The sequence below is a fragment of the Astyanax mexicanus genome, chromosome 4, assembly GCF_023375975.1.
Source record: "Astyanax mexicanus isolate ESR-SI-001 chromosome 4, AstMex3_surface, whole genome shotgun sequence".
NCBI lineage: Eukaryota > Metazoa > Chordata > Actinopteri > Characiformes > Acestrorhamphidae > Astyanax > Astyanax mexicanus.
In genome coordinates, this window is record NC_064411.1 from 35,016,101 (window position 1) to 35,029,576 (window position 13,476).

Here is a 13,476-nt window from a genome sequence, read left to right on the forward strand (position 1 = left end):
GTCCCTTAAAAACTACACTTGAAAAAGGATAAAAATTTGCTTATAATTCTAGTTACTTATGTAGCTAAAGTAGGGGCACTGACATTTATTATTTACTTTAACTTTAATGTCCTGTTATCATTTTTTAACCAGACTCTTGCTTAATTATTGGTGATTAAATATGTATATATATGCTTATTTTAGGTTAAAAATATATACTGTATTTTTTAAAGCAGAGCATTGATATTTAATGGCTAATATACATTTATAAATTCATGAATGGTAAAAGTATGTGAACCTTTGCTGTTAGTATGTGGTCACTGTCTTGTTGCGTGACCTGCATTCTCTTAAAACTCAGCTCACTGACAGACATGCTTAATTATGATCTTATTTCCTCAGGATGTACATATAGTTTGCCACAGATATGTGAAATTATATCATGATCTACTTTTAGGTCATTTGTGTTAGACACGTATGGGGCATCTTATTATTAGCTGTAAGCTCTTGCTTTTTTTATTACAAAGAGTGAAATAAAGATGTTCTTGATTGTTTGTATTTGTATGTAAATTGTAAAGTGAATTAATTCATCATTTAGCACAGGACAGAAATCCTGCAGCCGGCTTCTCTCTGTTATGCTGATGTCCCTTGACCTTCATGACCTTGTAATTGTGTGCATTAAGTGTGGACAATCTGGCCTGTAGCCTTTCCTGTGTCACTGCCCTCCTTCTCCTCTTTAGGTATTCACTGGGGAATCAGCTGAGGACAGGCCTCTTTGGTCAAGATGCCTCAGTCCAGACAGACGTGTCCGAGCTGCCGTTGGTCAAACGTCTTTCTGAAGAAACCGCAGAACTTGTCATGGTAGACAGTGAATCTGACCTTTGTAAAGTTCAAGATTTAACATAGAACAATGAAAAAGTGCAAAAAGGATGATTTTGTAACACAAAGATGTAACCAAAGTCATTCAGAGTGACTTAGTCTAGAGAAATTAGTCAGAGAATTCTGTCAAATATATTTTTGGATTTTCAACTATTATACTGTCATCAACATTACATATGCACAACATATAAAACATATACAGTATCGATTTGTATTACTAGTTTACATGTATAGATTCACAGAGTGGACTGCAGCAGGTGCTGAAAAAAGTTATGCCCCTCCCAAAATATAATTATTATTTTAATTGCATTAAGTTTTGTAAAGTTGTTGCTGTAATTAAAAATACTGTCAGAACCATCAGAATCTTAAAAAAAACAGTGATATACATTGTAGTTATACCACCCACAACATATAAAACATATATACAATATCAATTTTCTATTACTATTTTTGCATGCATAGATTTGCAGAGTGGACTGCGGCAGGTGAAAAAATTATACCCCTCCCAAAATATCATTATTATTTTAATTGCATTAAGTGGTCTTAACATGACAATCGTATTGTTTATCGCAATCATTTCTGGGATAATATATCTACAAAATATATCTACAAAAATGAGTTACTGTAACAGGCAGGGATGTGCAACATGGTTATTTGCACAATAATATCACTAATTGTTTGCATACATTTCCTATTAAATGTCTTATCTACTAGAGACAGATTATATCTGTCCAGTGTCCTTTATTTTATTTCAAACCTGAATATATGGAGTGCATTATTAACATTGTTGTATTCTGTTACAATATAGTGAAAATATTAGTTAGGGGTGTACCATAACATATTGCCCACCCATAGTCATAGGATTAGCAATTATTGTGACTAGCCTATGTAAAAAAAATCTGTTTGTGGGTTTCTCCACAGTGACCACAATTTTACATCAAAATCTCCTCTGAATGTGTTTATTTCAAGCACTGAATGAAGAAAATTCAGCTAATTCCTCCTTTAAGTGCCATTTATTGTTGCTAATGTGGCAGATTTTCAGAGACATGTGATTGCGGGGGGTCTTTCAAAGCAAATAGCGGCACCACTGGCCTGAAACCCTGCAGTAAATGTTACAAATTACAGCACTTAAACACTAGGAGTATTAAGAGAGGAGCATTGGCGATACTCTGATTTATCTATTTAACTATTGTGAGTTAAATCCTTCTATATGTTTCCTCTTTTTTTATTTACTCAATCTTATGTGAGTGTTCCACATTTGAATGGGATATCCTCATCAATCCAGCCTCGCAGTAAGCAGCAGCTCCATTTGAATGCAGGCCTGCCTCTGTATTTAGATGAGGCCACTGAATGTTGACACTGAGTGTCATTGCATTCCGTTGGATTTGCTCCGCAAGTTCATTCATGCTGCCGGCCTTTCATCCCGTGTTGCCGGAGGATTCCTCCGTCTGTGATGGTGAGTGGCTGGTCTGTGGGCTGCCCTGGGACGCCTGCTGAGAGGGCATATGGTGGCTTTGTGCCCCAGAAGAGTGCCTGAAGCAGCCGCGTTCATCACTGCTCCTGCCCGCAGAGTTAAACAAATTGATTGGCAGGCTCGCAGCTGAATGAGGGCCTTCTTACACACATAATGCCTCATGTTTATGCTCACGTTTATGTTTAGGCAGTGCTGAACGTGTGTGTTGATGATTCCGTTTAGTTTTCTGCCTCTAAATGGGCTGAATAATGCAGGCAGAAGTTTGGTTTTGTGATTTTATTTCTACACTACTTGTGGCAACACTACTTGAATTTTTTTAACAATTGCGCTGATTAATAAATAGCATGATTTATTGGGTTAAAGCCTGTCCAAGTAATGAACTGTGGTTGGATTAGATGAGTAGTATAATTAAGCAAACAGAAGAATATTTATGCATCCCTAAATATTATTTTTTTAAACAAAAATGATGAGTTGAATTTGATTTATATTTTATTTTATTTTATTTTTTGGCTATTTGAAAAAAAAAAAAAAAAACTTAATTCTCAATATGTGAATAAAAGCTTCATTATTTTTTAAAAGTCTGTTATTGGACCTTTATGCAATTGTCATATAATTATATTGCTGGCATTAAAATGTTTTTAAAATAACAATAATAACATTTATCACAATTATTTCTAGGACAATGTATCATGCAAAAGTGGTCTACTTTCCTTTATTTTTTTGTCTTTAAGACCCCGTAAACACATTCATACCACATTATAATGCATTTTGAATGCATTATAATGTGGTATGAATGTGTTTACGGGGTCTTAAAGACACAAAATGCATTATAAACGAATTTGTGAACATAATGCTTCATAAGCTTTGTTTGTAATATGAGTACATTGTACATATTTTACTTATAGTGTACGTATGACTTCATGAGATATATATCTATATATCATATATCTGTCAGTAATAACCTGTTTTCATGATAATGTCACAGTATGTCACTTGTAACTTGAAGCTTACAAATATGTGCTATAATACATTATAAATGACTTTAAGCTATGATCAAGATATGTATGTATAATTCATTATAGAGGGGGCAGATTTGTTAGTCATAACACATTATGCAAGCTGGGACTGAGTTTCTTGGTATAGCTTATTATGAACATGGCTTATGATGCATTATGATCACTATGTATTATGCCCAGTAAACATGGCTATAATGTGTATTATGCACATTTATTGATATATAGAGACATTTTTAAATTGTCTTACGGTTATATTGTTTTCTGTATGTGTTTGTATCTTATTGGTAATTACATTCATACAAAGTTAACCAAAAGTTAATAGATAATAATTAATAGTTTAAGGGAATTGTGAAATCAGGATCAGAAATTTTACCACTGTGGTGGTAAATAGAACCTGACGTCTGATAAATTTAAATCAACCTGGTGCATCAGACACTACTTAAAATCAATGTGATTTATTGACTAAATGATGCAGAAATTTTAATATTTTTAACGCTGCATTTTTTCTCATTAGGGGATGGAGACTTTGAAGGAAGATGCTGCATCAAAAGTGAAGTTGGTCGAGGCTCACTATGAGACCAGGCTGCAGCAAGAGGCTGAGGATTTCTACACCAGTATTAATTGCAAGGTCAAAGCTTTGGAGAATCACTATGAAGAGGTTTGCTGCTGCTGTGTTTGTAATGAAGTGATTTTAAAGTATTTATTATAGATGTTCTTCTAATGTTGTTCCTTCTGTTTTAGAAAATAACTGTCCTGCGGAACAGCTATCGCCAGCAGCTGTCTGACGCAATAGAAGTAATCAAAGCTAGTTATAAGGTGAGAAACAAAATTGGATCATTTAAAGGGTGTCAGGCCAAATTGTCCTTTTATTACTTCTGAAGGTTTTTTCATAATTTGTCAGAACTGGGAATCCAGCACTTTCCTTTGAGTGTGTGTCAGCGACCTAGTGATGACGTGATGACAGTTACCTCAGTAACTGCTGTGATTATATATGTTCTATATGTTACAGTATGTTACACATCTCTGCACCTTATCCTCACTAAACACTTATACCGTATCGGTACTGCACTGTCCTGTCTTTAAATTGTCTCGTCTTTTGTATTTATTGTATTTATTGTTATTTAGTGTTATAATTTTTTTACTAATTTTATAATTTTACGTTGCACTGTCGTCACTCCTGCACTTTATGTTGTCTATTGCTTGTTGTTCCATGTTGCACCATGGTTCCGGAGGAACGTAATTTCATTACACTGTGTACCTGTACTCAGATGTAATGACAATAAAAGCCTCTTGACTTGACTTGACTTGTATCTGAGGAGGCTTGCATTTTCCACACCCTCCTAGTGTTGGTTCTTTGCAATTGACTGAAGGGGTTTCCTAGTGAGTGGGTGGCTAAGCTAAATAAGGGAGAAACCTGATTAAAAAGAAGTTAATTGGCTTTCATTGAAAGTTCAGCTTTTTTCTTCTACATGAAAAGCTGCAGGTTTGGAGATACAATGTATTTTTTATTGATGTTAAATAATGTATTATAGTTGTATTATGTTGGCGACACTTCTGCATATGTGTCTGAAAGTATATTACCGTGCTTTCTTTGACTGTAGAATAACGGCATGAAGTATGATGATGTGGTGGAGGCTGTACCTGCTGACAAGGCACGTGTGCAAGACCTCTTAAAAGAACTCCAGGAAAAGGAATCTAAAATCGAGAGTCTGAAAGAGCAGCTAAAGGAGGTACAACACACTTGCACAATATTGGTATACAGTGTTTTGTTAAAAACACAAAGTATTTAAAAAACACAGCTTTGGACTTTACCACTGCTGTAGTAAATTTATAACTAAAATAGCACTGCTGAAATACATGTATAAGTCTAATAATACAGCTTAGGTAAATTCATGATTAAAATAGCAATGCTGAGATACATTTATAAATAACATAGCACTGCTAAGGTAAATTTATGACTGAAATTACACTGCTGATGTACATTTCTAATTCGAAAGCACTGCTGAGGTATATTCATGATTAAAATAGCAATGCTGAGGAAAATATATGACTAAAATTGTACTGCTGAGGTACATGTGTGATTCAAATATCACTGCTGAGGTAAATTCATGATTAAAATAGAAATGCTGAGGAAAATATATGACTAAAATTGCACTGCTGAGGTACATGTATGATTCAAATACCACTGCTAAGGTAAATTCATTATTAAAATAGCAATGCTGAGTTAAATTAATTACTAAAATTGCACTGCTGAGGTACATGTATGATTCAAATACCACTGCTAAGGTAAATTCATTATTAAAATAGCAATGCTGAGTTAAATTAATGACTAAAATTGCACTGCTGAGGTGGTAAATTCACTATACGAGTAGCAGTGCTGATATAATAAATTGCACTGCTAATGTAAAACTATGTGAAACTAGAGTAGCTCTGATGAGGTATATTTATGATTTTAATAACACAGCAGAGGTAAATTCATGATTAAAATAGCAATGATGAGGTAAACATGACGCTAAAATAGCACTGGTGAGGTAAGTTTATGATTAAAATAGCAGTGCTGAGGTACATTTATGATTTGAATAGCAATGCTGCGTTAAATGTGTAACTAAAATTGCACTGAAATAAATATATGACTAGAGTAGCAGTGCTGAGGACATTTAGAACTAAAATTGCACTGCTGTGACTATCGCACAGTGGAAACGTGTTTTGTGGTCAGAGGAAGCAGTACTATTTTTTGAAGACACTGGTGTCATAACTATGAAAAGACCATCCACACTGTTACCAGCAACAAATTCAAAATCCAGGTTCTGTTGGGTCAGCATGGGGTTGGGTCAGTACACTTCTGTGATGCAGCATTAATGCAGAAAAGTATAAAGGTGTGGCTTTGGAAGAAGAAGGTTTGAGTACTACTAATGACATTCAATTGAAATGTTATCCAGTGGAGCATCAACATGACTTTCAAACTGTTTATTTTAAGGGCATTAAAACCTTTGTTATAGTAATCATTTAATTATTCTGTAAGAACATCTGTGTTTTTGCTACAGTTTGTTTGTTTTGAATAGTCATGTTTTCTTTATTTTATGCTTTATTAGACCTTTCTCTTGGTCGACCTCTCTAACAATGCCTTCCTACTTGAATACCTTAAGTATGTACATCGTCTCGTTCCCTTAAATATAGCCTTGCCGGTGTTGTTATTTACAGAGGAGCTGTTTATTACATTTTAATGGCCTACTTTCCTCTAAATGAAAGGCCACTCAGGCCTGTTGGCTAATAATCAGGTCGTTGTGTCGCAGAGAAATCAATTTCTCATCCATATGCTTTTGTGAATGGGGTTACAAAAACAACATGAGTGAGTCATAAGGTGTCAAAGCAGGCCCTCTCACACGGCCTAAGTGACCCCTTTCTCTCGATCTTTCTCTCTCTTCCCTATTCTCATAGTGTTTCAGCTCCGTCCAGTGAGAGAGAGAGAGAGAGAGAGAGAGACAGAAGCTGCCTGTGTGGGCAGATGGCAGGTTAAAGCGGCCATAGAAAGCCGCAGCCACTCACTGTGGAAGAGCTAAGTGCAGCTCAGTTGAGGACGAGCTTTGTTCTCCGTGCTAATGAGTGCACTCACACCCACGGATCACACACATGCACCATCACCTGTAATTCTGTGTTACAGCAGATGGTGGAGCCAGAGGTGAAGGTTGGACTGAGAAGGAAGGAGGAGGAAAGGTAGTTTGGTGTCTTTAGCTGAACCTGTTCATATAGGGCCAGATTCAGCCCAGGAAACTGAAGCTCATGTGATTAGTGGTTTAAACACTGTCTGAGAGATTAGTTCTGAGATTAGTTCTCTCCAAAAGTATTGTTTATCAAAAGATTTGCTGCCTTTCTCTGTGTACATTTTATTTTACATATGCCTTGAGTAGCACTACTGAGGTCAATTTATGATAAGAAAGGCACTGCTGAAGTAAATGTATGGCCTGAGTAGTACTACAGAGTTTAATTTATGACTAAAAGAGCACTGCTAAAATACAATCATAATTATAATAGCAGCGCTGAGGTAAGTTTATGACTAAAAGTGCCCTTCTGAAATTAATTCCTAATTAGAAAGCAGTAATGAGATAAATTTATAACAAAAATTGCACTTCTGAGGTGCATTTATGATAAGACTAGCACTACTGAGTAGGGTTGCAACGGTATGAGATTTTCACGGTATGATAACCGTCTCAGAAAATACCGCGGTATCACGGTTATCACGGTATCACAGTTTGTTACATATATTATTAAACTGACCCTTAAAGAAATTACAACAAAGGTTTTTTGTTCAATTAACTATTTATTGTAGAAACCTGGAACAACTATATAGATAATGTCTCCTTAAAAAAAATAAACTGTACACCATTAGGTGAAGGAAACCAGGTTTTTCCACTACTCTTAAGGGCATTAAGGGTGTATAAAAAAAAAAAAAAAAAAAAAAAAATATATATATATATATATATATATATATATATATATATATATATATACATACACACACACACACACACACACACGTGTCACACATTACATGTCCTCTAAGAAGTAAAGATCCTGTGTTTAAACTATTAAGTACAATTATTTAAGTTTAAATTATTTAATATCTGATAAACTGAGCCTGGGTCAGTGTCTGATCAACAACTGTTGTAAACGTCCGTTTTACTGCCAAGTTGGTATATAACCAGATACTGCAGAAAGAGGGGATTTATTTCTGACATGATCCTCACAATAGAGATTTCTATTTTAAGGCTTTCACACAGAGTCTGGTTTTAACACATGAATGGCGTCTTTCACATCCAGTCCGGCCAGGACCTTTACACGGACACGTGAATCCATCGTAGCACGCACTTCACGCCTGTACCTGCGTGCCCAAATTTCGGATAACTCAGCGCTTTTGCGGGCGCTTACCGCATGGGTTGTGCACGACTACAAAGAGGTTTTATTTAGGTTCAGATTAAAATTATAAACTAAACACATACTTTGCGCTGCACGGCGGGGTGGTGTTCATGGAGATGGGAGAACAGGTTTGACGTATGTCCACCTTTAGCTGTGACTTTACAGCCACATTGATTACAAATCGGATAACCATCCTCGGGTGCGTTCGGCGGGTCTCTGAAATAGTCCCACACTGCTGATTTTAGTTTAGCCTTTTTTTAGGCGGACGGAGATTTGTTTAGTCTGATGCACTTTCTGCTGTTCTCACCGCTGTGCGCTGAGTAGCTGAAGCGGAGCAGAGTTGCGCATGCGCGGGTGAGTTTCTCCGCTGGCTTGCGTTTTACCGGTAATAAGCAAACACACACGGTATGATAACCGTGCATTTTAATACCATGGTATACCGTGAAACCGGTTACCGCTGCAACCCTACTACTGAGGTAAATACATGACTAAAATTGCACTGAGGTAAATGTAAGATTAAAATAACACTTGATGCAAATTTATAATTAGAATAGCACTACTTAGGTAAATTCATGATTAGAATAGCACTACTGAGGTACATTTATAACTAAAATTACACTGCTGAAATAAGTGTGTGGCTAAATCACTGCTGAGATAAGTTTATGACTAAAATTGCAATGCTAAAATAAATGAATGATTATAAAGCAGCACTGTGATAAATGTATAACTGAAATTGCACTGATGTACATTTATGATTAGACAAGCAATAGTGAGGTAGATTTATGACTAAAATTGCACTTCTGAGGTCAATTTGTGACTAAAATTATTGTTGAGGTAGACTTATTACTACAATTCATCTGGTAAGGTGAATCCATAATTATAGAATTGCAGTGTTGGGATAAATGTATGATTAGAATAGCACTACTGAGGTAAAATCATGATTAGAATAGCACTGCTATGGTAAATTTATGACTGAAATTGCACTGCTGAGGTACATTCATAGGTACATTCATGAGTAGAATGGCAATGTTGAGGTAAATTTATGACTAAAATTGCACTGCTGGTAAATTCATTTATGAAACTTCTGGGTCAGCCAAAAAAAAATCATTTTGGTGTAATCATACTTTTTAGATATTTGATTGCATAAATTAAAACTAATCTCCTAGTTTCATAATAGATTATTATTTATTATTATTTTATAATGATAGATAAACAATTACATTACTCAGACAACCTTTATTTTTTTTTTAATAAAGGGCTTTTAAGTTCTTGGGCATATGCAGTGGTGTACATGAAAGAAACAAAAAGGTTGAATTTGATTTGCATGGATGGATTTGGATTTCAGAGCCGATCATCTGCTCATCTGCTGCTACTGTAGCCCACAGCCACGCTACAGGCTCCGCTGGCCATGTTTAGCTAGCAGCCCGGTCAGCACAGGCCAAATCCCGCCATCCATGACCTGGACATCATCACCGTCACAGTCAGAGAGTCACGGCTTAAGCTTGTCACACACATGGCCTCTCACTGAGGGGTTAATCTGGGCTAAACAACTGCCAGCCATATGCAGGCTAAGCTCTGGCTCAGTTACTGTTCCTGTCAGTTCGCACAATTCAGTGTTTATTAAGTGTACGATGGCGCTTGCAGGGATATTCCTTGTGCGACACTCAGCAATTTGGGGCCGTTCCAGAGATGGCAAATTATGAGAGCTTGGGGCCCACATCTCCTGGAGTGGGGGGTCCTGGCCAACCTCCATCCTGCAGAGTTTAATACCCATTTACTGTAACACTTTAATCCATGACACGTCAAAACTTCCCACATTACATACAGTAATTTTCATAGTGTAAAATCATAGTATGATAGTGAATACTAAATTATAACACTGAATAATTAAGAAATAGCATTTGAGTTGTATATTAAAAAGCCCATGTCAGCCACAGAGTCAATATATGGAAACTAATTTGCCAGTACAGTTCGTTGTCAGTTAACACATATGCATCTGCCTACTCAGCCTACAGCAGTTTGGCCACATAAAGAATGTTTCAGTGAATTTACAAATGTAAATTGAAAACCAATGAAAGCAAATAAAACATAAACCCAATATACATTCACTGAAGTTTCCACGTGTGTTCATTTATAGTTTTGATGCCTTCAGTGAGAATCTACAATGTAAATAGTCATGAAAACATGAAAACGCATTAAAAAAAGAGAAGGTGTTTCCAAACTTTTGGCCTGTACTGTACATTATTACAATATTAGAATTAAAGGTTATTGGGGAAAAAAACAGTACTATAGGACAGGAAGCTCTAGTAACCTGTTGGGCCTCCTCTAGCCTGGATACAAAATGAGATTCATATAGTTGGGTTTGGGGGAATAAAAGGCTCTGTATTTGCATTCTGCAGCACATTTGCCCACATACAGCTCTGGAAAAAATAAGAAACCACTTACAATTATAAGTTTCTAAACCTCTGGAATATAATCAAGAGGAAGATGGATGATCACAAACCATCAAATCAAGCTGAACTGCTTGAACTTTTGCACTAGGAGTGGCATAAAGTTATCCAAAAGCAGTGTGTAAGACTGGTGGAGGAGAACATGCCAAGATGCATGAAAACTGTGATTAAAAACCAGGGTTATTCCACCAAATATTGATAATATAATATTGATTTCTAAACTCTTTATGAAAACTTTATGAATATGAACTTATTTTCTTTGCATTATTTGAGGACTGAAAGCTCTGCATTTTTTTTGTTATTTCAGCCATTTCTCATTTTCTGCAAATAAATGCTCTAAATGACAATATTTTTATTTGGAATTTGGGAGAAGTGTTTATATGTCCGAAGTTTATAGAATAAACCAACAATGTTTATTTTACTCAAACATGTACCTATAAATAATAGCAAAATCAGAGAAACTGATTCAGAAACTGAAGTGTTTTCTTTTGTTTTTTTCTGGAGCTGTATGTTTCAGCTGGCCCTGTAGATTTTGCACACCCAGCTGGTCCAATAGATGCTCAATTGGCAATAAATCTGGCAACAAGCCAGGCCAAGGAAGTGTTACAATCTGGCAGAGACATTCCTAGGAAATCCTTGCTGTGTGTGGGCGAGCATTATCCTGCTGAAAAAATGCCAGTTGGAAGCCATGAGCCGTGAGAGGCAACCCACTCAGCCATGCCTGATGGAGTTAATGGTAATCAGCAGCAGGCCTTGATTAGAACCAAAGTGTGCTGGAAAGCAGACTCTGCAGGACTGGAGCTGTGCACCCTGTGTGTTACAGCATCACTGGAAGGCATCTTCATGAGCGCTGTATACAGCCTACTGTCTGCTTTCCTTATGAATGAAGGCAGGCGAGAGAGAGAGAGAAAGAGAAAGTGAGAGAGAGAGAGAAACAAAACAAGAGAAAGGCACGGAAAAAAAATCTCTTGGAGCTTTGAAAGCCTTTGAACGGCTGTACGGTCCTAAGTGTGACAGGCATGCAAAAGGCGCGTTAATGCGCGGGCCTGAATAGCCGCGATGGTGGAGGGCCCACTGTGTGGACATCACAGCGACCTGATGGACTCCATGCGGCTCTCAGTCTGCGGACTTGAGCAGGCCGACGTGTGATGTGATCCCGGTGACACTGGCAGCTCCACGGCCGAGGGAGAAGCACAAAGGCAACAAGCCCCCCCACCCCTGGAAACGGTGCTTGCGGAGGACCCCCTGGGGCTCCCATCGCCCCCCACACCACCCCTAAACACCCCTCCCTTCGTCCGAGCCTGGTACAGAAATACGGCAGCGCTCGTTAGGGCAGCATACTGAAGAAGAGTAACGTATTTAATCTGTCAAATCAAAATCTTAAATTTTTTTCCAGTAAACCACAATCAGTGTCTGACCATATAGGAACACTTTGTTATTCTATAATTATAGACTGTCGTCCATCTGTTTTTCTCCTTACTTTATTATTATCATCCTCCTTTCACTCTGTTCTTCAATGGTCAGCACCCCACAGGAGAGACCACCACAGAGCAGCTATTATTTGGGTGGTGGGTCGTTTTTAGTCACCACCGCTGTGACTGCACTCAATTGGTGGCAGCATGTTACTGTGTGTTGTGCTGGTATGAGTTGATCAAACACAGCAGTCCATGCTGCAGCATTAATAAAATGCATTGTGTGGTCTTTTAGGAGCAAAGAGAGAAAGAAAGAAAGAAAGAAAGAAAGAAAGAAAGAAAGAAAGAAAGAAAGAAAGAAAGAAAAAGAAAATCGCAGGTTTGTTAGCAAATGCATGAAAAATGTTTAAAAATAATGTTCCTTAATCATTGAAAGATTGTAAGGGTATCCACAATAGAAGCCTTATGTTAATGTACTGAGGTAGTGTCAATTTCTCTGGCTCTGAGGCATCTGGGATCAGATTTATTAATTTTCCATATCTTGGTATAGAATTGTATCGGTTCACGGTTAATCTTTGAGCCACATATGCTGCTTTCAAGGTGGCATCTATTCCAGGGACAACCATTCAACCGTTTTTCAACAAGACAATGGAAATTACAGTTCTGACCATCGCTAATAGAGAATGTCTGGAGATTTATTTAGTTTTTAAATGTGACAATAATGACAATGAATATTTGTCGGAAAATTGGACAAAATAACAACTGACACGCTTCATTGCTTGGCATCATTAACTTTAATTGGTTGGAAAGTGCTTTACCGTTGCAGGACTAAAATGGGAATGGGTGTATATTAACTAATAAAATAAATTTGAGCAGACAAAATGGGAACAAATGGGATAAATGTCAAGTAAATTTAAGAAACTTTGTTCTTTTTCACATTTAAATGTTTTCTGAAAAAGAAAAAAAACATTATTTTGATCAGCATTTCAGAGAATCCTTTTTTCCCAAACTATATTAAATAGTTTTTTGTCTTTATCATACAGCTCTAACCCTTCATCCAGGCCCCTGACCAGCCTTCAGCTGCCTGCCCAAACTTCCAGAATAAATTGACCTGAATGACAGGGGCACCCGAAGAGTGTGATATGCATTATTCCTGTCAATAAAAATTAAAAAAAGAAATGTCCCCATAAATTAAACTCTTTGTATGTAATGTAACTGCTTTCTTTTTTCCGGGCCCAAAAGAAAAAAAGGGAGAATGAAAAAAAAATGCCCTCCTCCCGGCCTGTATTCTCTTTTTTGTGTCTCTCTTTTTGTTATTCAGGGGGGAAATGGTAGGAGGCAAAAAGTTGTCCGAT

The 13,476-nt window shown here is 36.9% G+C and overlaps 1 protein-coding gene across 1 annotated transcript in view; it reads left to right on the top strand.

The window, feature by feature from the left end:
- The window catches only part of c4h10orf67 (chromosome 4 C10orf67 homolog), a 43,079-nt gene that overhangs the window by 1,014 nt on the left and 28,589 nt on the right, over positions 1–13,476 (top strand). The window contains exons 2-6 of the mRNA XM_049478971.1: positions 717–837; positions 3,860–4,003; positions 4,087–4,161; positions 4,947–5,075; positions 11,471–11,479. Of these exons, the coding sequence (XP_049334928.1) occupies positions 717–837; positions 3,860–4,003; positions 4,087–4,161; positions 4,947–5,075; positions 11,471–11,479 (478 nt within the window). The remainder of the gene's footprint in view (positions 1–716; positions 838–3,859; positions 4,004–4,086; positions 4,162–4,946; positions 5,076–11,470; positions 11,480–13,476) is intronic.